General features: G+C 43.4%; 1 protein-coding gene across 3 annotated transcripts in view; it reads left to right on the top strand.

Annotated features, from left to right (window-relative positions):
• CLMN (calmin) overlaps positions 1-27,012 on the top strand; it is a 520,511-nt gene that overhangs the window by 455,184 nt on the left and 38,315 nt on the right. For all 3 annotated transcript variants that reach the window (XM_069208248.1, XM_069208250.1, XM_069208249.1), the window contains one exon: positions 4,470-5,879. In XM_069208248.1, the coding sequence (XP_069064349.1) occupies positions 4,470-5,879 (1,410 nt within the window). The remainder of the gene's footprint in view (positions 1-4,469; positions 5,880-27,012) is intronic.

Below are 27,012 nucleotides of genomic sequence, written 5' to 3'. Positions count from 1 at the left end.
CTAATTGACACATGTCAAGAGTTCCAAGTATCATTTCATTTAATTGCAATTTTAATTTATCTACATCTATTATCTTTTCTCCCTGTGGGGTTTGAAATGTCCTTTCTCTCATCCCTGAATCTTTACCTCTTTCTGGAAAATCCATGCTGCTTGTGAGCCAATCATCTAATTCTTGGGCATTAAGACCGTATTGTCCTGCTGGGGTATTACGTGTTATTTCTTACTTGGATTTGCAATACCTGGTGAATTCCAAATGGACATTTCAGAATTTGGTGAACCTAAAGGTATTCCTGTTCTAGAAGTACTGAAATTAGTATAGGGAAGTACATTTGTCTTGGACAGGAAAAAGGAATTGTGACCTTTGAGGAAACCTTTCTTGTGGAGAAAATCTTGTCTGACTTAATGTTGGAGCTGCACTTTCAGTACACAGAGCATTTCCTTGTATCGGGACTGAAGGGATTCTTCTCGTTGTCAAATTCACAGGATTGCTATTTGAGGTACCCATCTTAGTAGGAACAGATAAAGTATGTGTAGTACTTTCTGCTACCCCAGGTATATACAAAGGAGCTACAGGACATATTGTGACGAGAACTGTCAATGCATCTGGGGCATACGTGGAAGATACATTTTGAGGGATCATCATTCTTGAACCCTCTCCCATCAAATTTTAATTTACTTCTACTGGTGCAGTTGGCATATCAAAATCCCCATTGATATTTGCATTACTCGCTTCTCGCATTTGAATTGCATTATATGGAGCTGGATGATTTAACAATGACTCATTTATGAAAGACTCATCCAAATCACTGTCACTGTCCTCTTTTCTAGTTTCAGAGTCATCTGTTTTTTTCATTTCTGTTTGATTATTTTTCCCCTCTTTCTCACTCGTCAATGCATGATATAGCCTAGTTCCCTCAATCACATCCGTTCTCTCTCTCTTTTGTTCTGCCTCCCATCTAGCATCCATCCAAGTGCGTACTGCGTTCTTGTCCCATCCTTGATATTTCTCCTTTTGTTTTAGATGGGCTATGTGTGGAGGCAGTTTCATGTCATGTAACATTCTCCTTAAATGTTCAATGATTCTCAAATTGTGTGTGCCACAGAGTCGAAATACCAATGCCCCCTGTTTCTCAGTGATCTTATGCCATTGTTCAAGCCAAATACATGTGTGAAGACTCACATTTGTCACCATATAATGACCTAGCGTACCTTTGAGAGGCACCTCTTCTGTCTCTCTAACAGGTACAGTTACATCTCCCTTTATCAGACTTCACAATACTTTAAACAAATGCATTTTTAAATCAAAATGTATAGATTTCTCAATAACTTTTCAAATCAGAAAATGAGCTTTAACCCACAATTCTCTGTTCGGTGTCCACAACAATATCTGTGCGACTCACTGTAGTATTTCACCAATATCACCATAGCTTTACACCAAACAACCTATACCAGCACAGTACTCTGTGACGCCAACCTTACTCCTTGCAGCAGCTCACCCTCCTTTACAATTTCCCACAAACACTTTCTCACTCAACAGTCTGTGTGCAATAACAAATGCCAGCAACTTCTGTAACTAACTTTGTCTGTACCTCTAAAGAAATTATAGTTTTCCATCACTTCAAGAAATCGTTCGGAGCATCGCTTTCCGACCTACCCTGACTCACACTGGAATGTAACCTCGACCAGTGGGGTCTCACTCAGAATGATACAGTTCCTCCCTGTGCACTGATATTCCCTATACCAACCTCTCACACTCATGCAAGGATAAGTTCCCTATCCAGTAGTTCTATTGATGACTTCTCACAACTAGCACCTCAATACAGCAGACAAGAACAACAACAAATTGTATTCTACACTTTTCATCTATCCTGGGATCTTAGGCCATGACGGACCTCATAACCAGTTCAACTTCTTGCAATAAACACCACATTCACACACAAATCACAATATCTTGACAGAACACCACACAATCACTGCAAAACCTGCACGCTAAGCATCAGCATTTGCAACGCCCAACCCTATTGATCCTCACACCTCCCCTGCTACAGCTTGTTCCTAAACCACTGGAACTCCATCAATCCATCAAACAAACCATGGGAATGGGCATTTGGACTAGGGTTGGGCAATTTCCAAATGGGACACCATAACTTCCTGACTCTGATGACATAACCATCGATATTGTTCCTACCAGTTGATCGAGCGTCCGGGACACTTTACTGAAATCTGTCTGGCAATATACCTTTTTTGGTTGCTGCGAAGATGTTGGGATTTAGCATCAGTCACAACACTTTCCCATTAACAGTGTAATACAACAGGCTACACAGTAAGGACCAGGAAATGGAAATGAAGCTAAGAATTTTATTCCAAGTTAACAGTCATGTTAATGTAAATCAATCTAAAAAATATGCTGTAAAGGTACATGATTACAGTAGCATAACCAAATCTTCTAAAGAGGTTTAGGCATGTCAGCATAAGGCATACAAGATGTTCAGTTACAGCAGTACAGAGAGTTAGCAAAAGATTTTGTACTCGGAGAACATTCTCAGATTCTCTCTCCTAAACATTAGTAGTCATCTAACTCAGGACCTAAATTCATCAAAAATCTAAGTCCAGAGAAAATCTCCAAAAGTCAGAAAGATGCTCAGGAAAATGAAAAATTAGGTTTGAGAATTTTGGGAAGGTGTCAGCATTTTAGAGGCTCAGTCAAGAGTCTTCTTAGAATATGGAAGTAAGTGTTAGTCTAAGCCACACTTACCAAAACGGTCAGAATGAAGGGGAAAGCTGGAGGTCTGTACCTCTCAAAGTCCAAAGGGAATCTTCTCCAACTACATACCTGAACACTAATTAATAGCACACAAATTCTTCTCCATTTTCAGGTTGTAAGTTGTAATATCCATGTCTCTTCCCAGAGAAGTCCTGAGAATAATGTCATCCTTTGACACATGTATCAACTTGGAACAGGGATTGTCCGTCCGCGCCATGTTCTTCCATTAAAGTCTCTTTCTCAAGCTCTCTATGTCTCAGACAGTGTAACATCTATTTCCAAACTAACATTTCATGTGAACGTTCCTTCAAAGAAAAAAACATGCAAGCAAAAAATGGAAAAGAAATTCAGGCCTAGTCAAGACAGCAAAAATGTACAGTGTAATTGTGCACACTTAAGATGTGTCACTGTGCACATGTAAAGTCAAATACATGAAAATGGCAGTACAGAATTTCTAATTAATTTAATGTTACAGTTAAAGTAAAAGCAATGCAATTTGAAACATGAGTATGAATGTAAATAGGAACTACAATTTAAATGCAAATGTGAAAACATTAGTGCACACGTTTACATATTTTCTTCTAGTTTTCAGTGTGAATATATTTCAATAACATGAGGATGTTTTTTATCATCTTCTTTAAACTACATTTAATTTAATAAGGTTAAGGCACACACTATATGAATTTTCCTAGTTCTAAAGTCAATGCACTTCAATATTGGCTTCAAGTGCAACACTTTACATTAATAATGTTAGATCACACAGAGTATGTAGTGCTAAGTGCACATATATATTGCGTTTTGTGACGTGTAGGGTCGGAGTCAAACTTACGCATTTCCACTCCCAGGAACAGGAATAAATTGTGTTTTCAGAACGGTGATCAGCTTGTTAGAGATGTCTACTTTTAGTTTGTGGTGTTAGGTCTGTAGTGACAGGATAAGCTGAAATGTTAGCTATTGATGTTAGTTTGGCATCTGATTTTCATTAACTAGGTAAAGTACGGTTCTAAAACGTATTGATGGCCTATGTACATTGACCTGTGGACAAGGCAAGACGGCCATTTTGTGAATCCATGCCCCGTCCCTCATGGTAAACCATATGAATAGATCTCCCTAAACATTAAGGATTTTGATGAAAAGATATTGCCTGATTGATTTTTGTTCATCTGCTGCACTCAAATTTGAGTTTCCCTCTTAAAACAAGTATAAAATCCACCCCTTGTGTGCTTTCTTGATTTTTCTCTCCTGTCCTGTAAGATGCATTTTAGAAGTAATGTACCAACATATGCAATGAGTCTGCAGATTCTGCACTGTGATTTAGAATAGTGCAGACATTGGTGGGTTTCATCTAAAATACTCACTAGCCTGCTATGAAGGAGCACTATACTTTGAGGAACAAGTAGAATGGATGGGCAAATGTAAGTTACAAATACAACATGAAAGTGGATTAAGAGATCAATTTTGTAGAGCAGAGCATGCAATCCCCTGCCATTGTGACCTTGCTAACCACAATCTTGCTCCCAGATATGGGGATAAGAGGGACGTGGGAGAAGGGCTCAGTATCAGGGATTTCATTCCTAATACTAATATTCTTTAAGCATATTCAAATATTTACATGTATTTTTTTATTTTTATTGTAGTCATTTGTTTTCTGATGTCGCAAATTGCTTCACCAAGTATTTCAATGTTTTCTCTTTATGTTATACAGGACAATCTTTCAGAGGCCGACTCACCAGTTGAAAGTACATACGTTCATTATAAAGATGGCCCAGTAGAAGAGGAAGGCAAAGTTGTCATTTTCAATCAGAGTCAAGAATATGCGTACACTGTGAACCATGAAAGCTTGCAGCCACCTCCTCCAAAGATCTTTGTTTGCTCTGTGCCAGAAACTACATTGGATTGCACACCAGAAATACCCTTTGAAGCTCTAAATGAGAGAATATCTTCAGCTCTAACTGACAAAACACAGCCACAGCAAGACGACTTAAAAACTGCAGAGTCCCATAAGGCTGTCCCTAAAGCAAAGATTGAACTTGGTGATGTTGATCCAACACTGGACACAATCACTGATGGCTTAACCTCATTACACCTGACCTCATCAAAACTCTATTATGCACAGAAAAACAACACAGAGGATTCACAACCTAATTTGTCAATTGAGAATAATGTTCCTGACACTGTTAATTGTTCGAAGTATTCCAAAATGTCCCTTTCAAAAAAGTGCACAGAACCGCAATTTTCTGCAGAGGACCATATTGATGCAGCTTCATCTCCCTTTTCTACTTTGAATCCATTATTGGGAAACTCAAATGAGAGTCCCTACAAAGTAGCCAATAAACTGATTTTTGGAAAACCATTTTATTCTATTGAGCAAACAGGGTCTGGGGCGTCAAATGTTCCAATGCCAAGTGTATCCCCAGTAACACCCACAGATGAAGAGGATGCTTATGAAGAAGATGCTTATAAATACATTTTGCATCTTCAGGATGATTTACAAAAGAAATCACCCATGCCATTGGGATATGAACATCCAAACCAGATGAGTGCTTTCCAGGAAGCAAGAATAAACACTGTTTTAGTAGAAGATGTTACACATAGAGGTCATCCAGACTTGTTTAGGTCAACTAGGTCAGAAGGTGCAGTCCAATCGCACACACCGATCCCAGCGTCTTTAAACATCCGTACAAGTGATGAAGTTGTGCCTAAAACTTCACCGGGACCAGCTAAAGTGTCTGTAATTCCACATGACCTTTTCTACTACCCACACTACAGTGTACCCATAGCAGATGTCTTGGATGCATTTGTGGAGTTTAGCGCAGAGGAGTCTGCAAAGAACAAGTTACAGAGTGAGCCTCCTTTACATTTTTCACCTGAGCAGCCAATGCGAAAGACTAGCATTGATGTATCACCCACAAAAGCAAGTGAACCACCCTCTGAAACCCTCTTGAAAGAGGGTCACTTCATAACTACTCCAGGGATCTCAATCTTCTCTTCCAATGTTGCTAACATCAACCAAATAGGGCAGACAAATGCAAATAGTGACATTCATAACCATAACACAAAGAAAAAAGAAGACTCTGTATGCAATGGCGAAGCAAGAACTCCTCCCTATCTGCAGGTATTTGTATTTTAAATATTGTTTTTACGTTTCTATATGCTAAATCTACTTTATTGTGGAGTTAGCTATCTTTTGTTTGAGAGACTTTGACAGAACCGTATATAAGCTAGCAATATTCTGTCCAGATCTTTTCTCCATCCTGTCTACTACAAATATGATCATTGTCTTGATTTCAAGCGGTCAAATGGAAGATTACTGTGAACATATTTGGTACTACTGATGAATAGCACAGGTACCTTTGTACAGCTAGGTATATCTGCATTCTTAAATTCAATGATTCTTACATTTCACTCCCCTTCCTTAAAACTTGCATTGGTTTCTTGGAGACTTCTTGGATCAAAGACCTGTATTTGGTACATGGATCTAATAGTTGTTTTCATTCCTATTGCTCCTCCTTTTCACAAATCTGGAGGTTAGGATTGTGAATTACTTCCTTGTATGCCTTAGTCAAAGTGTAGTTTCAACCAGCTGAGGGGTTAAGAATTGTGTTCATCAGGCGTGGCCCGTCCTTTAGGGCGGAGGGGCCACCCCCCCCCCACTTTTTGCACCTCATGATGAGTGCCGGGTCCGGCTAAATAAAGGTCAGCCTGACAGACACTCTGCATGTTCAGGTCAGGTAGCCAGGAGCAGACATGCGCCATTTGCGCAGACTCCTGGCTGCCTGAGCTGAACTTTGCTGGGCTGAAGAAGTCACAGCTCCTGTGGGCGTGACCTCCTCGGCTCAGCAAAGGTGCCTCGAGGCCCTCCCCAGGTGACGAGGCAAGCGTCACCAATTGACTTCGACCTGGGTGCTTCAGGTTTAAGCCCTGAAGTGCCCAGGGCGAGTCCCAATCAGTGACACCTCGTCACAGAGTGGGGTGGGATCAGCAGTCTCACTGAGCCTATCCCACTCTGTGACAAAGTTGGGACTGCTCCCTTCCCTCATTGGCTGACCTAAGGTCAGCCAACAAGGGAAGGCAGCAGTCCCAACCCTCCTGGGAATCCGAGGCTGAAGGTAAGTGTGTGTTTATGTGATCTTTTTAAATGAATGTTTGGTGCGTGCATGTATGTTTGAATGTTGATAAGTGTTGTTAATGGATGTGCGTACGTGTGTGTGTGAAAGAATGACTGTGAGTGTGCTTCCTGCCCGCCCCCCTAAAGCTTCCAGCCACCACTGGTGTTCATAGGGCGACAAGTATGTTTCTTTAATTCTCTTCTGCTTAGTGGCGTTCCCTATTCATTTGTTTGTATTTCTTGTTTTTGTACAGCAGTTGTGGAGGTGAACGCTTGCTTTAAAGTTTTCATTGAGCAATGCGAGGGGATATTTTGATAGGGCAGCTAAACAGCTAATATCATACATCCTTGCACTAATAGAAAGATGCTTGATCACAGTTCTTTCATTCTCATCCACACGTTACTATTTTGGTTGAAGTTAGACATTTGTGTAAACCTTTTGACAGCAACGTCTCTTCTTTCTCGTTCTACTTAATAAAAACTTTGACTTCTTTAATTTTGGCTTATTGAATATTGTTGTGATATTTTCTCTTGAGGCAGCTTTTTAAATTGGGAGTAGCATTATGCTGTGTGGAATTATAGGTTTTGCAATTGGATTAGCGTTGCTAAGCTACTATTTTAAATGGTTGTGTCAAAAATAAATCCTGTGTTTAGATAAGCATTATTTGTGCCTTCTATCTGTCTTAGCCGCTAGAAGTAGCACTGTACTCCAGGGCTATGAAAAGTCCTCAAGTTCAGTCATCCAGTTAATCTTTCTAGTATTGCTAAGATCATGTTTCACTGTTTGATATATATATATATATGTATGTTCGATGGCATGTGTAGCTGCAGATACACATGCTTTGCACATCCCGCCATCTAGTGTTGGGCTCGGAGTGTTACAAGTTGTTTTTCTTCGAAGAAGTCTTTTTCGAGTCATGAGACCGAGGGACTCCTCCCCTTTCGGCTCCATTGCGCATGGGCGTCGACTCCATCTTAGATTGTTTTTTTTCCGCCATCGGGTTCGGACGTGTTCCTTTTCGCTCCGTGTTTCGGTTCGGAAAGATAGTTAAAATCTCGGAAAATTTGACGGTATTGTTTGCGTTCGGTATCGGGTTAGCTACAACAGTTCGACACCGACTTTTGAAGAGCTCCGGTGGCGCTTCGGGGTTTTTTTCGATCCCCCGTCGGGGCCTGGTCGGCCCGACCATGTGTCTCTTCAAGGCTGATGGAACGGACCCCATTCTGCTTCTTCCCCAAATGCCACAACAAGTATCCGTATACAGATCAGCACCTGGTCTGTAACTTGTGTTTGTCTCCAGAACACAAAGAAGATACTTGTGAAGCCTGTCGAGCGTTTCGGTCGAGGAAAACACTGAGAGACCGAAGAGCAAGAAGACTGCAAATGGCGTCGGCGACGACAGGACAAACACACTTGGAGGAGGAAGAAGAAACCTTCTCCATCCAAGACTCGGACTCGGAAGAGCTCGATCCCGAAGAGACGCCTAAAACCGTGAGTAAGACGTCGACACACAAAACTCACGAGAAGACCACAAAAGCCCAGGGGACGCCACCGCCAGCAGGCCATGGCTTAACCCGAAAAATAGGTGACCGACCATCGGCACCGAAAAAGGGCACGCATGTGTCGAAGTCATCCGACTCCGGTCGAGATACCGGCACACAGCAAACTCGAGCCTGAGACAGCGGGACCGAGCAAGTTCGACACCGAAACAAGTCGGCACCGAGAGACCGGAACGCCGAAAATAAAGAAGGTGTCGTCGGAGCCGAAAAAGGCTACCGAAAAGGTTTCCATTCCAAAACATCCAGCCTCGGAACCAAAATCAGGTTCCTACACAGAGGAACAGGGACTGTCCTCCCAAATGCAAGGACATAAGTTCGGACAAGAACTACAGTCAATGGAGCCAGACTACACTCAGAGAAGGCTCCACATCCAAAAGGACACAGGGAAGATAAGTACTCTTCCCCCAATTAGGATGAAAAGAAGACTTGCCTTTCAAGAAAAGGACAAACAGCCACAGGCAAAGGTGGCAAAACAAACAACACCGCCACCATCCCCACCACCATCAATGCACACATCACCAGTAGCCACTCCACCACTGATGCAATCCCCAACTCATACTGAAATGAGTCAGGATGATCCTGACGCATGGGATCTTTATGATGCGCCAGTGTCAGATAACAGCCCAGACTGTTACCCGGCGAGGCTATCGCCACCTGAGGACAGTACAGCTTATACACAGGTGGTGTCAAGAGCAGCTGCATTTCATAACGTCACCTTGCACGCAGAACCTATTGAGGATGTCTTTTTGTTTAATACACTATCCTCGACTCATAGCCAATACCAAAGCTTACCTATGCTACCCGGAATGCTAAAACACTCCAAACAGGTGTTTCAGGAGCCTGTGAAAGGCAGGGCCATAACTCCAAGAGTAGAAAAAAAGTACAAGCCACCGCCAACAGATCCGGTATATATCACGCAGCAATTAACACCAGACTCTGTGGTAGTAGGGGCAGCTCGCAAAAGAGCAAACTCTCACACCTCAGGAGACGCACCACCTCCAGACAAGGAGAGTCGCAAGTTCGATGCTGTGGGGAAAAGGGTTGCAGCACAAGCTGCCAGCCAATGGCGTATTGCCAACTCACAGGCACTGCTGGCAAGATATCATAGGGCTCATTGGGACGAAATGCAACATTTCATTGAACACTTACCCAAAGAGTTCCAGAAGAGGGCACAACAAGTGGTGGAGGAAGGACAAAGTATCTCAAATAATCAGATACGGTCAGCAATGGATGCAGCAGATACAGCTGCTAGGACAGTAAATACAGCAGTAACCATAAGGAGACACGCATGGTTGCGTACGTCAGGATTCAAGCCGGAAATACAACAAGCTGTGCTTAATATGCCTTTTAACGGACAGCAGTTGTTTGGGCCGGAGGTGGACACTGCTATCGAAAAACTTAAGAAAAGACACTGATACGGCCAAAGCCATGGGCGCACTCTACTCCCCACAGAGCAGAGGCACATTTCGCAAAACGCAGTTTAGAGGGGGGTTTCGAGGACAAACTACAGAACCCACAACCTCACAAACAAGGCCCACTTATCAGAGCCAATATCAGCGGGGAAGTTTTCGGGGACAATATAGAGGGGGACAATTCCAAAAGAGCAGAGGGAAGTTCCAAAGTCCCAAAACTCCTCAAAACAAGCAGTGACTTCCACGTCACAAATCCCCAACACCTAACACCTGTGGGGGGAAGACTAACCAAGTTTTACAAACATTGGGAGGAAATAACAAAAGACACTTGGGTCCTAGCAAGTATCCAGCATGGTTATTGCATAGAATTACTCAAATTCCCTCCAAATGTCCCACCGAAAACACACAATATGTCAAAACAACACATAGATCTTCTAGGACTAGAGGTCCAAGCGTTGCTACAAAAAGGAGCAATAGAATTAGTACCAATTCAACAGAAAGGAACAGGAGTTTACTCTCTGTACTTTCTCATACCCAAAAAGGACAAGACTCTAAAACCCATATTAGATCTCAGAACATTAAATACCTTCATCAAATCAGATCACTTTCACATGGTAGCATTACAGGACGTAATCCCACTGCTCAAACAACAAGACTACATGACAACACTAGACCTAAAGGATGCATACTTCCATATACCGATACATCCTTCACACAGAAAGTACTTAAGGTTTGTATTCCAAGGGGTACATTACCAGTTCAAAGTGTTGCCATTCGGGATAACAACTGCGCCAAGAGTTTTTACAAAATGCCTGGCAGTAGTAGCTGCTCATATCAGAAGGCAGCAAATACATGTGTTCCCGTACCTAGACGATTGGTTAATCAAAACCAACACGCAAGAACGGTGTTCACAACACACAAAGTATGTCATAGAAACCCTCCACAAACTAGGTTTCTCACTCAACTACACAAAGTCACACCTTCAGCCGTGTCAAACACAGCAATACTTAGGGGCGACAATCAACACAATAAAAGGAATTGCCACTCCAAGTCCGCAAAGGGTACAGGCATTTCACAATGTAATACAGGCCATGTATCCAAAACAAAAAATACAAGTCAAAATGGTGATGAAACTACTAGGCATGATGTCCTCATGCATAGCCATTGTCCCAAATGCAAGATTGCACATGCGGCCCTTACAACAGTGCCTAGCATCACAATGGTCACAGGCACAGGGTCAACTTCTAGATCTAGTGTTGATAGACCGCCAAACATACACCTCGCTTCAATGGTGGAACAATATAAATTTAAACCAAGGGCGGCCTATCCAAGACCCAGTGCCTCAATACGTAATAACGACAGATGCCTCCATGATAGGGTGGGGAGCACACCTCAACCAACAAAGCATCCAAGGACAATGGGACACTCAGCAGAGACAGTTTCACATAAATCACTTAGAACTACTGGCAGTGTTTCTAGCTTTGAAAGCATTTCAACCTATAATAACACACAAACACATTCTTGTCAAAACAGACAACATGACAACGATGTATTATCTGAACAAACAAGGACGAACACACTCAACACAGTTGTGTCTCCTGGCACAAAGAATATGGCATTGGGCGATTCAGAACTGCATTCGCCTAATAGCACAGTATATTCCAGGGATTCAGAATCAGTTAGCAGACAATCTCTCTCGGGATCACCAGCAGATCCACGAATGGGAGATTCACCCCCAAATAATAAACACCTACTTCCAAAGATGGGGAACACCACAAATAGACCTATTTGCAACAAAAGAAAACGCAAAATGCCAAAACTTTGCATCCAGATACCCACAGGATCAGTCTCAGGGCAATGCATTATGGATGAGTTGGTCAGGGATATTTGCATACGCTTTTCCCCCTCGCCCACTCCTTCCATATCTAGTAAACAAATTGAGTCAAAACAAACTCAAACTCATACTAATAGCACCAACTTGGGCAAGACAACCCTGGTATACAACACTACTAGACCTCTCAGTAGTGCCTCATGTCAAACTACCAAACAGACCAGATCTGTTAACCCAACACAAACAACAGATCAGACACCCAAATCCAACATTGTTGAATCTAGCAATTTGGCTCCTGAAGTCTTAGAATTCGGACATCTAGACCTCACACAAGAATGTATGGAGGTCATAAAACAAGCTAGGAAACCAACCACAAGACATGCAAATAAGTGGAAAAGATTTGTTTATTACTGCCATAATAAACAAATACAACCCTTACACGCATTTGCTAAAAACATCGTCAACTACCTACTGCACTTACAAAAGTCAAAGCTAGCTTTTTCATCTATTAAAATTAATCTCACCGCTATTTCAGCTTATCTGCAAATTACGCATTCAACATCACTATTTAGGATCCCAGTCATAAAGGCTTTTATGGAGGGTCCGAAAAGAATCATCCCACCAAGGACGCCACCAGTTCCTTCGTGGAACCATAACATTGTCTTAACACGGCTCATGGGTCCACCGTTTGAACCCATGCACTCATGTGAGATACAATACTTAACATGGAAAGTAGCTTTTCTAATTGCCATCACATCTCTAAGAAGAGTAAGTGAGATACAAGCATTTACCATACAAGAGCCCTTTATTCAAATACACAAGCATAAAGTAGTTTTACGAACAAATCCTAAGTTCTTACCAAAAGTCATATCACCGTTCCACTTGAATCAAACAGTAGAACTACCAGTGTTCTTTCCAGAGCCAGATTCTGTAGCTGAAAGAGCACTACATACATTAGACATCAAAAGAGCGTTAATGTACTACATTGACAGAACAAAACAAATTCGAAAAACGAAACAATTGTTCGTTGCTTTCCAAAAACCTCATACAGGAAACCCAATATCCAAACAAGGCATTGCTAGATGGATAGTTAAATGCATTCAAACCTGTTACTTCAAAGCAAAAAGAGAACTGCCTATAACACCAAAGGCACACTCAACTAGAAAGAAAGGTGCTACCATGGCCTTTCTAGGAAACATTCCAATGACTGAAATATGTAAGGCAGCCACATGGTCTACGCCTCATACGTTTACCAAACACTACTGCGTGGATGTGTTAACAGCACAACAAGCCACAGTAGGACAAGCAATACTACGAACTTTGTTCCAAACAACTTCAACTCCTACAGACTGAACCACTGCTTTTGGGGAGATAACTGCTTACTAGTCTATGCAAAGCATGTGTATCTGCAGCTACACATGCCATCGAACGGAAAATGTCACTTACCCAGTGTACATCTGTTCGTGGCATGGGACGCTGCAGATTCACATGCGCCCGCCCGCCCGCCTCCCCGGGAGCCTGTAGCCGTTTGAAGTTGATCTTGAACATTTGTTAATTTGTAAATATATCACTTTCAACCACATTATGTACATACATACTTACTCCATTGCATGGGCACTATTACTATAATACACAACTCCTACCTCACCCTCTGCGGGGAAAACAATCTAAGATGGAGTCGAAGCCCATGCACAATGGAGCCGAAAGGGGAGGAGTCCCTCGGTCTTGTGACCCGAAAAAGACTTCTTCGAAGAAAAACAACTTGTAACACTCCGAGCCCAACACTAGATGGCGGGATGTGCAAAGCATGTGAATCTGCAGCGTCCCATGCCACGAACAGATGTACACTGGGTAAGTGACATTTTCCATATATATATATATATATATATATATATTTATTTATATGCGTAAGGTAATGACACAGTTTTATACCTGCATGCAACAAACGTTTTTTGTGTCCCAATCTTGCCTTTTTGAGCTACAGTACTGTAAATGCCCAATTAGAAACGGAAATGTAGGAATGAAAAATGAACAAGTGTAATTAGCAATATCATAAATATCAAATATATGTTTGTGCAGAGAATTTAACTTTAACCTGTTCATATTTGCCGATTAGAACTCCAGTCATGTGTGTGAGTGCATGAAATGCGGATTTACTTTGTGGTTTCACAAAAAAGAATAGGCTTCTTACAATATATATCACCATATGCCTCTTGCTGCACATCGCTGTAGGCCTCCTGCTTACTATAATCATGTGCTCCCTGACGCACCTCATCCTGCACCCACTGCTGCACAGGGTGGTATATGAGCGTGGATCTGCGTGAGTGCATGCCTTTATATCTCGTGGCCTGCGTACGTGTGCCTTTCGATCTTCTCGTACGACGAGCATGAATGACTGTATATCTGTTCGTATGTGACATAAATGGCATCTATAGATTTGTTGGTCTGTACATGTATGTGTGTTCAGTGTGCATGTGCTTTTATATTTGTGCCTGTATGTGTTTGCTACACAAAATCAGAACATAGGCAATTTGACAATAACTCTTATGATTCTACTTTTTTTAAAACAATCAGCTTTTGGTCTTTCATCACTTTTGTGCTGTAATATAGGACGTTATTATTCTTTTTCTTTTTTTTTTCTTCCGACAAGTGTACAATCCCTTATTAATGAGAACATCTCCGCTTCTTCTCAAGGATCCTTTACCTCTCCTCGTTTGTACATATTATCTCCCACTAACCTGGGGCAGAGTTTGGTGTTTCTGACACCATTAAAAGTGCCATTGCTTTGTTCTTGGCATTGCGCTGCTGCACGGCTTCTTTCTGTTTTTAGGCCGCACAGCTTTGGGCAGTGTGTGTCCTGAGTGAGTTTGGTTCCTGGTGGCAGAGGTTCAGGTGTATTCCTTGAGGCTGTTGTTGCCTGCAGGCTCTGTTAAGCTGCAGACACTGCTTAATTTGTGGTTGTTGTTTCCGGTGTGGAGCACCACTACTTATTTTTGAGGGCCGGCACTTAATTTCTGCCTCAAGCATTTACTGCAAGCAAAAGACACTTATGGGAAAGACGGAGGAAGAGAAAAACGAAAAAGCGTCACAATGGGATAAAGCATAAAGCTGCAACAGTGAGCTGAAGGGGCAGGGAGTGGCTGTAAATGGATTGAAGAGTCCCGAAATGGCTTCAGGATTACGTGTTCGCACATGTAATTGCAGAAGCCGCGTATTTAAAAGGAGGGCTTTGGGCACCGGTACGTTTGGTGCCCATAATCTTGAGTTTGCACCCAGAATATCGAGCCCAGAATATCAATGAGACTCAATAGCAAGGACAACAAATCGAAAAAATAGATAAGTAAAGTCTACATTATCTATACCAAACTCCAAATAAATATCTATATATATATATATATGTATATATATATATATATATATATATGTATATGTATATATATATATACGTACTTGGTACAGATATCTTCAAGGTACAGAGATGTGGAGTTAGGAACAGTAAAAGTATACTTCCTTTTTTATGCACTTATCTTTTAGATTTTGACCCTCAATATTCCGTCCTTCCTGTTATTACATCATGATATACTGCTGGCCTATATTCAGAAGTATACCCATATTCATGCCGCTTCAGCACATCAGGAGGTATGGCACAATATATAATTTTAATGGCAAACAAGGAACGCTTGTTCTTACTCAGCACTTACATATGCTTCCAGACCTTTGCTTTTGTCCTACTTTCCTTTGTTCGTAGATATTCTTGGATTACGTCTTCACAATCTCTAATAACACAAAACTTCCCCCGAAATTTGAAAATATGTTTTAACCAATGCAAACCCATAGCGCTGTCTTGTCCCTTTGACTGGAATATTAGGGAAGTACATCTTCATCTCAACGAGGTCTAAAAGCACATTTTCCTGACTGCTGTGTTTTTAAATTAATTGTGAAATGTGTACTCCACTGTGAAATATGCAAAACAATATGTAGCGTTTGCTGAATTAAACCTGTGGTAGATTACCGCTGCCTCTCTGAAATGATATGCTTGATCACTCGTTGTTGAACTTGAAACGTAGATTTTTTAAAACATTTAACAGCATTGTATGAGGAGTGCACCAAACTCCCAAACACAGCCATAACTAAAAAGGTGTAGTTATAGCAAGAAACCTCCACACAGTAATTTTATTGCTAAAAAAAAAACAGTGGGGTAAAGTGACAGCGAGCTATATAGAATAAAGGTTGGGCAAAAAAGGAAAGTAGGTGTATGGGTCGCCTATCATCCAACAAATTACTGTCCAACTGAAGGAAATCTATGGTGACATCTATAGTTTCCGCCAAAACCTTCTGCACTGTTGCTTAATTTGTTAGAACCGCTGCATGACTTTTTTCTCATGCTTCCTCTTTCTGGGGTTTGTCATCCTAATCAGGTAGGGCCGGGCGTTGTTGTGAGACATCAAAAGATCTATTTTGTCCTTCTGTGTAGAAGATGTCAAAGGCTTTTAGCTTTCTCTCTTGCTGGGAACTGTTTTTTTATAGGCCTTGGCTCGCTTCGAGGCATGTTGTTTACAGTCAGTGGGCTACAGCCCACCCACAGGCTTATCATTTGTTAGCTGTAACATCACTCTCATATCCTTCATTGCAGTTTGCCATAGCATGCATGCTTCGTGTCTGTTCTTGTGTTTGGCCCTCACCTAAAGCATGGACCAAATACTTGTGCCCATCCACTGCCCCTGTTGTTTTTGTAGCTGCTTTTTGAAAATTGTGTTTACCCATTCCATACAAGTGTTCCTTTCCCAATTCTTGTTGCTTCTTTTCTGTTTCACCCCGCCTGACCCATCTGTTTTTTCTTTCCACCACCCTGTAATTGCGTTTAAGCACTCCAAACGAGAGCTTGCTACTTTGGTTCCATTCCTATTTCTGTTACAGTAACAAACCAGGAAATGCCATTATCACTTTATTCCATGATGCTTCCCCCCAACCTCACTCCCTCCATCTCAACAGCTGTTGTTCCTACCTCATCGCACTTAGAAGCAGGAGAAGCTCCTGACCTCCCGGCCAGCGTACTGCTCCCTACACTGCTGCCTAGTGCTCACTCTTACTGCCATAGTCCTCTTGCCTGTTCTCACAGTTAGTGCATTTTTTATTTGTATTTTGTACTGTATTGTTGCATTCTGCTATTTTTTTTTCTGTTCCCGACATTTCTTCCAGCTCAATGCCCTCCTGCCTCCCACTAGGCCCTCCCAGGACTACATATGGAGGCCGCAGCACGGCTCCTGTGAACAGGTCCTGACCTCCCAGTCACTGTAACACTCCCCAAGCCACTGCCTGGCACTCACAGTTACTGCCATAGCCCTCTGGTCTGTACTCTCAATTAGTGAATTTTTGGTTTTTATGTTGTATTGTAGTGTTGCATTTTGCTGTATTTTTTTGTTCCCGCCATTTTTTCCTGCCCAATGCCATCCGACCTCCTAGCCCCTCCCATCTCCCTGGACTACATATGGAGTCCGCAGCGCAGACGTGCCTTTAGTGCATCTGCGCTTGGACCGCACCAAGCACCAGGAACCCTGGTTCTTCCACACCACTCTGCTACACCACTGCAGCCTGTTCGAGCCCTTGGTCCCGGGTGCATCATCAACTGCTGCCACAGATACCCACTTGCCATAAAGTACCATTCTCCTGCCTGAACTGCCGCTTCACCTGCAAAACTGAAGCAACCAACAATGCCAGGGACATTGCAAACATGACTGCGCCCACGAAACCGACTAGTACTCCAATGTGTTCTGCTCGGAGCATGGTCACTCAGCAACCATGCCATGGAGATCTGGGACATGATCTCATCTCTCACCCAGGATGTGCTATTCCTCACAGAGACCTGTTTGAACCCCACTTCCGCACCGTACATTGCCAGGATCAAACCAGCAAACCTGAAGAGAGAATTGCCATCATCTACAAGTGCACCATCCACATCAGATGACTCGGCCCAGCTTATGGAGCACCTCATCATCCAGCTTCCCAAAGAGGGAACAAGCTCCATCAGAGGTACCCTCATCTACAGACCCCAAGGACCATGCGCCAGCTTCTGTAACGCCATCCTTGACCTCATCGCCCTGATCGCCATCCACTCCAAGCACTACATCTTCCTAGGGGATCTCAACTTCCACCTCAATGACCCCAGTGACACCAACACAACAGGCCTACTGGAAAGCAAGAGCCATATCGGCTTCAAGAAGCTGGTCACCGCCCCCATCCACATCGCAGGACACACACTTGACCCCATCTTCAAGCCCAGTGATAGTCAAGTTTGACCACATCTCACAACTTATCTGGACCGAACACTTCAGGGTCCAATTTCTCTATGTCAGGACCCACCAATACTGGCACCATGCTCCCCCAGTTCTATGTGCAGAAACTGGAAGAAGATATCAGAAGAACAGTGGAATGACTCACTGAACTCCCACCTATCAGTCACAACATCTAACCTGGAACAGGCTGTGAAGAATTTCTCCCAGTGGTTGACAGTAGTGGCCAACACAATCTCCCAGCCAACCCAGCCATATACAGAGGACCCATCAGAAGGGCCAGCTGGTTCACAGCTGAGCTGAAATCCACCAAAAGCAACTCCCAGCAACTAGAAAGGAAGTGCCGTTCCAGCAAAGAGACAGGAGAAGACACCACCAAAGAGACAGGAGAACACACCACTCAACCAGTACCACTGTCTCCCGAAAGAAACAATAAAGAATGCTCTAGCAGACTGCATAGAAGCCAGCTCAAACTGAAGCAAGGTCTCTTCGCCATTGTGAATGAGTTCCCCTACCCCACAGCCACTGAGAACAACATCACCCCTTCCCACGGCTGTGCGACACCCTGGGTGGCTTCTTCCATGATAAGATCTCAGTCATCTACGGAAACTTCAAACCCCAACCCCTTGCTGATGACAGCATCAACTGGCTCACACCCACAAACACAAATCCCAAACATCTGCTTACCCACTGGGACCTTCTCACAACTCAAGCCACAATCTCCATCATGAACTCCATGTACGTGGAAGCACCTACAGACCCCTGTCCACACTACATCTTCAAACTTGGGAGCATGATGATTGGCGATGAGCTCCAGAAAGTCCTGAAAACCTCCATCACCAGTGGTCTCCTTCCCTGACACATGGAAAGATGCTGGAGTGAGGCCCCTCCTGAAGAAACAATCTGCTGACTCAGCATAACCAAAGAACTCTACCGACCCATCGCCATGACCCCCTTTTCCAGCAAAGGTACTCAAGAAGGCAATCAACCAGCAGCTCACCAAATAAATAAATAGAACACAACAACTGTTCACCCCTCCCAATCTAGATCCCAAGCCAACCACAGCACAGAGAAAGCCCTGATCACAGCCACCGACTATATCAGGGCCATCCTGGACCGCAGCAAAACAGCCCTCATCCTCCTAGACCTATCAGCCGCCTTCAACACTGTCTCCATCATATCTTGATCAACAGGCTCTACCACATCTGAGTCCAGGGAGATGCCCTCAAATGGATTGCCTCAGACCTCACAGGAAGAACCCTGATAGATTGATTGATTGAGAGGTACAATGTGAGCTACAGCAAAATCGTACAGAACAGTATATAAAGTCCTAATCTGGAAAGATTTTAAAGTAAGAGTGATTCTGAAAACTAGGGACCGCTGCCCACTAACTCTATGCTGTCTACTGGCAACTTCCAACATTTTGCTGGTGTGGCTAAAAGCCAATTAAAAAGGAGGAAGCAACTTCCAACAATAATTAGAGCCCATGGCAATTTGGGCATGCAAATGAACCCTGGAATGTCTTTCCCAACATTGAAGTTTTGGACTTGTAAGAAATGAAGCTGATATGCAGTGAAACAGAATTTGACTTTATCGTTGGTCACCTGGAGCAACACACATTTTAAGCAAAGACAAAAAAGTATGCAAAATTAATGTGTGTTAACACAATTAAAAAAGCTACATTTAAAATAGTTCCCAAGCATTTTAAACTGGGTAGTTGGGTTTTTCTTTATGTACCTGCAATGAGATAAAATGTGTCCTGGGCCGGAAAAGTATTTTTTACACTTTTCAAAACAAATTGCCCCCACATCTATTTATAATAGAGTGTAACATGCTCTTCATCGTAACAATGTTCCCACTGCCTCATGGCACTGCTGCCCCTTCCTCTACATCGCACTACTGCTCCTCCATCTGCATGGCATGCTTCTCCCCTTTCCTCCTGTGCTACTGCTCCCCTTCCTAATCACATTGCATTCCACCCCACTCCAGTCTACCCTACTCCACCACACTTCAGTCTGTCCCAATCCACCCCACTCCAATCATTCTCACCCAATGTATTAAACTCCATCCCACTCCATTCTGCCTCATCTATCCAACTCCAATTTACCCCAATCTATCGCACTCCAGTCTACCCCATTCTACCCTACTACAATCAACCCCACTCCATTCTACCCCAATCTACACCACTCAAATTTAATTCTCACCTACCCCACTCCAATCTAACCCAGTCTACCCAAATGTACCCCACCCAATCTTCTCCAATCCACCCATCAGTATACCCAATCTATCCCACTAAAATCTATCCCACTCTAGTGTAACTGACTCCAACCTACCCCACCCACTCTACCAAACCTACCCCAATTTACCCCACCCAGTCTAACCCACACCAGTCTACCCTATCTACCCCACTCCATTCAACCCCAATCTACTGCAATCCAATTTACCCCACTCCACCCCATTACAATCTACTGTTCTACAATCTACCCCATCCTACCCCACTCTGTCTTACTCCCACCCACCACAATCTACCCGACTCCAATCTACCCCTCCCTACCCTACTCCAATCTACCCTACTAAAATCTACACCACTTCAATCTATACCTATCTACACCACTCCAATTTACTCCAACCTATCCACTCAAATCTACCTCAAACTACCCCACTCCAGTCTACACCAATCCACCACAATCCAATCTAACCCAGTCCACCACACTCTACTCCACTCCAAACTACTCCAGAACAATCTCCTCTACTCCGGTCTACCCCAATCTATCCCACTCCAATTTATTTACCCAAGCTAGCTTACTCTAGCCTACCAATCTACTCCACTCAAATCTACTCCTATCTACCCTACTCCAACTACTCCAGTCTTCCCAATGTACATCACCCCAATCTACCACACTCCAATGCACCTCAGCCTGTCGTGCTCCAACTTACCCCACTCCAATCTACCTCACTCCAAGCTACCTCAACCTATTGCCCCACTCCAATGTACCCCAATTCTTTATACCCACCTCAATCTACCTTACCTAATGTATCACCCCAGTCTACACCCACCTTCCCAAATGTACCCTACCCCAACCTGCCCCACTTTACCCCACCCCAATCTACCCCTATCAGCCTCAATCTGCCCCACCCCAATCTACCTTAATCTGCCCCATCCCAACCTTCCTCACTCCAATCTACCCCAATCTACCACGCTCCAATCTACCCCACCCCAATCTATCACAACCCACTCTCTTTTAGCCATGCTGAACAGCAGCCACACCGATGTACAACATGGCTTTGCCAATGCTTGTCTTAGCCTGATTGCTCTTTTAAGCGTTGTGATTTTAAAGATCTACTTTAGGATTAATTTTAGGCAACGCCATGAAACTTACTGTTTCCAGGACAGTGTGCATTTCGATTCAGGGGACAGATGGAAGTGCTCTTTCTATGCCTTGCCATCCAGTTGATTTTAGTTAAACTCCCAGCATTTCTGCATGTATTTTATTGGTGAAGGTCTGCATCTATCATGTGTTAAGGCTATTACTGACTTAACACTTTGTGTATGTGTGCAGAGGATTTATTTTCACACAACAGGGAGAGACGGAGGATGGCATTCATTGATGTGTCTGATTTTTCAATGGCAGATTTAATGTGGACATCCCATCTCATGCTGCTTGTCAGGGCTATGCATAGATAGCTGAAAATGCTGACCAACTCAAGTTTGGTGCCCCCGGATGAAAGAAGGTGTTGCCTCTGCTTTGTTTTTTTCCCTGAAAATTATTGTCTTTGTCTTCTGTGTAGTTTTTTCAGTCCATTTTCATCACAATATTTTTCCATGGTTGTCAGCTGTGCTTATAACCATTTTGATGTGCTTACTTTCAGGGCAAAGTTTTTGGCGGAGAGAATAGCTAGCATCTGGAGGTCTTCAATGATGGGCACATCAGGGATACTGGGCAGAACCTTATTGTAAATGCTAGTCGTGTACAGTTAAAACAAATGTGGTGCAAGCAGACAGAGTTGTTTTACTCTACCAGATGTAGGGAAGTGCCTGCTTATCATTGCTCTTTTATTAACCCTTACTTGAGAAGTTGTTCCTATGTACAGCCAAAAGTCACCAAATTGCTCCATAATTTGTTCTTTCACACACATATCCTAATGACAAGTTCAAAAATGCTACCTAGGGGGACTTTATTTTACCAGACAGTATTTGTGGACAATGTGGTGGGAAGTGAAGACATGGTCTGTTATTAAGGGTCCTTGCCTAAAACCTCCTTGCATTGGGCTGAGATTGTTGTGGACAGCTATCCTTTCTGCATTATCAATAGGACCGCCTGGGAGGAGAGTCTGCAGTCTACATTGATCAGGCACATCAGTCTGTATGAGTTTGGGTCGTGATTGAAGCTTTTTTATTATCTGATGTTGCTATCCTGGTCTCATTTTGCCTTCCTCTTTAAATTTGTGGTCTGTGATCAATTACCCTGTGCTTGATCATCAGTTGCCCCTGCAAGTGTGTGACAGGGGACCTTGATAGCAAAACACATTGGATTAAAGTGAACCCGTGCCTTCTTACAGCTTAACTGAGCCTAAGCAGACATTAATCATATGAGTGCATAGAGGGACCACTATAAGTACTTAATCAAGCAGAAGGCCAAGGATTCTCAAAATGTATGTCAGATACAATATAGTGATATTAAGATGATACCTGCCCAACCAGTTCTAAATAATTTATTTGATAGGCAAGCAAGCAAGCATCAAAACCTTCACTCTACCTATATTAATTCAGAGACGAAACACTAGACTATGGAATTCCATGCCCCTAGGGTCTTTAGGAAATGTTGAATGTCTATCCATGGTTTTGAGAAAAACAGAGAGCTAGGGTTATGCCTACGCAACTCTCAGCTTGAAATCATTTCAGCTGTCTCCCTATGATTTACTCTGCTGTTCTTAAGAAGAGACAGGTCACATCCCACCATATTGTTGTGCAGATTGAAGAACCCCTAAATACCTACAGTCTCTCTTCCCGAAAAACATAGACATCCCGTCTTCTACTCCTGACTTCTGTTTCTCATTGAAGGGGGGTGGCTTAACTGAGAGCATCAAAAGCAGCTGAGATTTTTAAAATGGCACAATTTCACAGAGAGTTAGCTGTTCAAGTGTGCTTTCATCTGATTCATTGGTAGCCTCACTATCCTATTTCTATAAATAGGAACACTGAAGCTAGGATGGAATTTGCAAATTTTGTTATATCCAAATGTGGCCTCCATTTTACTTTACTAGCGGCTAGCAAATGTCAGTTGTGTATCTATTCCCCTAGCAAAGATGTTAAAAGCAAAAGCTTACATTTTTAAATAGGTTACGCTCTGCAGAGTTAGCCATAAATATATGTACCGGGATATAATTAAACATACAGATTGACAGAGACTATTACAAGGTGATTGGTTTTGCTCAAAGTGTTGTAATATTGCTAAATGTACGACAGCCTGCCTGTTCTGGAGGTACTCGGGTACTGCCCTTCTGGGAGAGATCCAGAGATTAACCCTGCAGGAAATGGTATCTTACTATTGGCACTAAAATATGTCCTTCCCCATAATACTGTGGGAAGCCTGTGACTCAGAATAGCTATCCTTACAACACTTTGATACTGTAATTTAAGCTGCTGACCTGGAATGCACCTGGAATTAGGCTCCTACTCAAAAAGATACATGGTGCTCACCTTTTTGAAGTATCATGGGTTTAGTATAGTTGGCGTGCAAGAAACACACCTAGACGATGCCGTGGCTGTGCGTCTGTTCTGGAAGTGGCAGGGACAGATTTTTCATTCCTCCTACTCTACATATGCCATGGGGTGCTTATCTGGGTGGCACCGGTCACTCCATTCTACTGAGGGCAATAAATGTGAGGCAGGTCTCCATACTTAACACCTAAGCCCTGAATGTAGATGACCTGAGATTTTTCCTTGCAATGCAGGACCTGGTGGTGCAGGAGGTGGACATGCCCATATTTTGGCTTTGACAGAGATCAGGTTGCCCCCAAGGGAGGGCACAATGCCGCATGGCAGACTCACTTAGAGGGATTACGGACAACCTGGGCCTTGCGGATGTATGGGGAGTACTTCATCCCACACAGCAATACACTTGTGACTCCCTCACCCATAACACGCTCATCCTGCTGAACAGGATTCTGGTGGGAGGACTTCCTGTGGTGGAGGCATGACTGTGACTCACTTGGCTAGGTTCCTCTCTGATCGCTGGTCTGGGGTGGGGTGGGAGGCGACGTGGAGACTGCCAGCAGAGATACTCTTAGTCTCAATAGGAAGAGAGGCCCTGTCCTGATCCCTGCACTATTACATGAACATTAATTGGTGTACGACGGCCCACAGGGCCACAGAGTGGAAGGTGCTGAAAAAAGTCTGCAACGGACATGCATGGATCTAAATTGTGGCATACGGTGCCAGCTTCAGGTGAGGTCAAATAGGGTGAAACTGATCTAGCCACGTTGTAGGCAAGTGACCGGGCAGATCCTAAGGTGTGCAGGGAGAAACCACAGTGCAAAGACGCATAGCGGACATATGAGACAGGCTAGATACATATGGGGCAGGCTAGATAAATATACTTTTAGACAATATCGGCAGCGTCTGCATAGGGAGGGAGTCAATTTGGGCAGAATGCTAGCTTGGGTTCTGCACTGGGAGCTGATGGCCGAACGCTTGAACCCCGTGATGACCAGCCTAGTTAATGAGGACCAATGCTGGTTTATAGCCAGCCGTAACACCAGGATACCTCTCAGGTGCTTGTTGCATGTGATGCATGAGGTTGAGCATTGTAGGGGCGAAATGGCGTAGGTCTCTGTTGACCTAGAAAAGGCCTTTGACAAATGTAGACTGATGATATCTGCTTGAAGAGCTGCAGGTCATGGGCTTCAGTCCATAGTTCCATAGCTGGAACCGGCTCTTTAATAGGATCTGACTCCTTTATACTGAGCCTAGTGCCAGAGTGCAGGTGGGGCAGTGTCGCTCAGAGAGCTGGGTTCTGGGCAGGAGTACCAGACCGGGTTGCCTCCTAACCACACTCCTTTTTGCACTTGCAACGGAGCCCTTTGCAGTATGTGCCAGGAAAGAGCCGAGAGACGGGGGCATAAAGCTGGGTGATGTATGGCATATCATATTGTTATATGCTGTTTTACCTTCGCTTCCCCCGAGATTCCCTTGAAATTTTGTTGCGCTTGCTGGGCAAGTTTGGAGCCCTATCAGGGCTGCGGTTAACCACTCTAATGCCCTGCTATTTTCTCTTGCTGCATTGTTTGAGACCCCAGTGGGGAGCCTGCTGCAAATTGGTCTGCTCTGGGAGATGAATCATTTTTTATACCTGGGGGCTATGGTTGGGTACTCCTGGGTGCAGCAGATCCACCTCAATATAGGCAGGGGGAGGAATTCCTTTGAGGATGCAAGAGTGGAGTTTGCATTGGGTTCTGTTCACTTTCTTCACTTTGACAGCATTAGGGGAATCTGACACTCTGGGGACCCTACTGACATGTGGGTCGGCAGGCACCTGATATCCCTCATATATAAAGATCTGCAAGCGGATACATCAGACAGTTGATTGCGGGCGTGGACAGCTCGTGAGGCAGATCTGGGGGTGCCCACAGAGGATGGGGACTGGGCTTGAGTCTGTGTGCTTACATAAACTGTATCAAGTAACGCCCGCTTTACCTGACTCCCTTAACTCTTTAGAGGATATCTCAGACTCCTGATTTCCAGCATCTGGCATGGGGATGCCGAGCGGTACAGGATTTGTGGTTCTGTATGATGGAAAATCTCATTGGAGTTAATTTGATACAGGCCGCAGTGGCACTTCAATGCTGTTTGGTGGGGGACTTTAGGAGACCTAAAGGTTGCAAGATGACATATAAATTCTTTCAGCTGGTGCTGGTTCTTGATAGGTGTAGGGTAGCATCACCTGGATGGCACAGGCATCCCGAAAATATTGATATAAAGATGTGGCGGAACGGACGCTTGCAGAAGAAATTCATATGAAACTTAGCAGAAGGCATGATTTGGTGGGAGGTTATATCTTGTATGACACGATCTGGGTGACAGGTTTTTGCCCCTGGACAGTGACTCTGGATGCAAGCTTTGCAATGATATTGAACAGTAGCAGTTTATTGGATGTGGTCCTCGGTTGGGGCGCGGGAGGTCCGCTGGTGGGAGGTCTATTAGTCACTCATTGGGACCTGTATGAGCCTGACAATTATATGTTGGGCACTGTTCTTTACCTACCTGTCATGTACTGTGGTTCTTGTTATTACCGCTACAAAGTTGTTTTATTGAAAATAAAAATTAAATATATATATATATGTATATATTCAAATAATGAGTTTAAAATAAATATTGTCCTTAAGATAAATGGTCCATTGCTCTTGCTATCACTTAGTGTCTTGCAGAAACAATACAGCCAAATAAGCCTCATAGTCCTGCTGAAGGTACTCCAGAATGCTTATGCTAATTCCTCATGTACAGGATTGGCCTAATACCAAATAAAACAACTCCAGAAGGCCCACAAAACAACAAATCTCCTGTTTATTTGGCTTAAGAAAGAGACTGTGCCCAGTTAAAATGTCTTCACTGCCTTGCCATTAAGAGCAAAACAATTCATTTTAAAACTTGTGAGCTGAAACTGCAGCGCTCCCACTGGGGGGTTTGAATTGACACCTTTCAAATCAAATAGGCTGATCCATCCTCCCATGCAACTCTTAACTCTCTATTACTGCTTATCATTTGTTTGAAGAGACTTCGGCCTCTACCTTCTAAAACCAGGTACCAAATTAAGCAGCTTACTCCACACTAGCTTCGGCTTCAAGCGTTCCTCTAAAGTCCATCTCTTTCATTAGCATCCCACACATAGTCCTATCCTTGACTAGTTCTCTCACTGTACCTAAGGAGGATTCCATATGTTGGGCATCTACTGCAGGACACACAGTAAATGTAGAATTTAAAGCTCACTCTTTGTTTCTCCTAATTTTTCATTCCGTCACCTGAGGTAGTTCCTCATGAAGGAATATAA

The sequence above is a fragment of the Pleurodeles waltl genome, chromosome 9 (assembly GCF_031143425.1).
Source record: "Pleurodeles waltl isolate 20211129_DDA chromosome 9, aPleWal1.hap1.20221129, whole genome shotgun sequence".
Taxonomy (NCBI): Eukaryota; Metazoa; Chordata; class Amphibia; order Caudata; family Salamandridae; genus Pleurodeles; species Pleurodeles waltl.
Note: the sequence above shows the minus strand (reverse complement) of the source record. Positions and strands in the feature narration are given on the sequence as shown.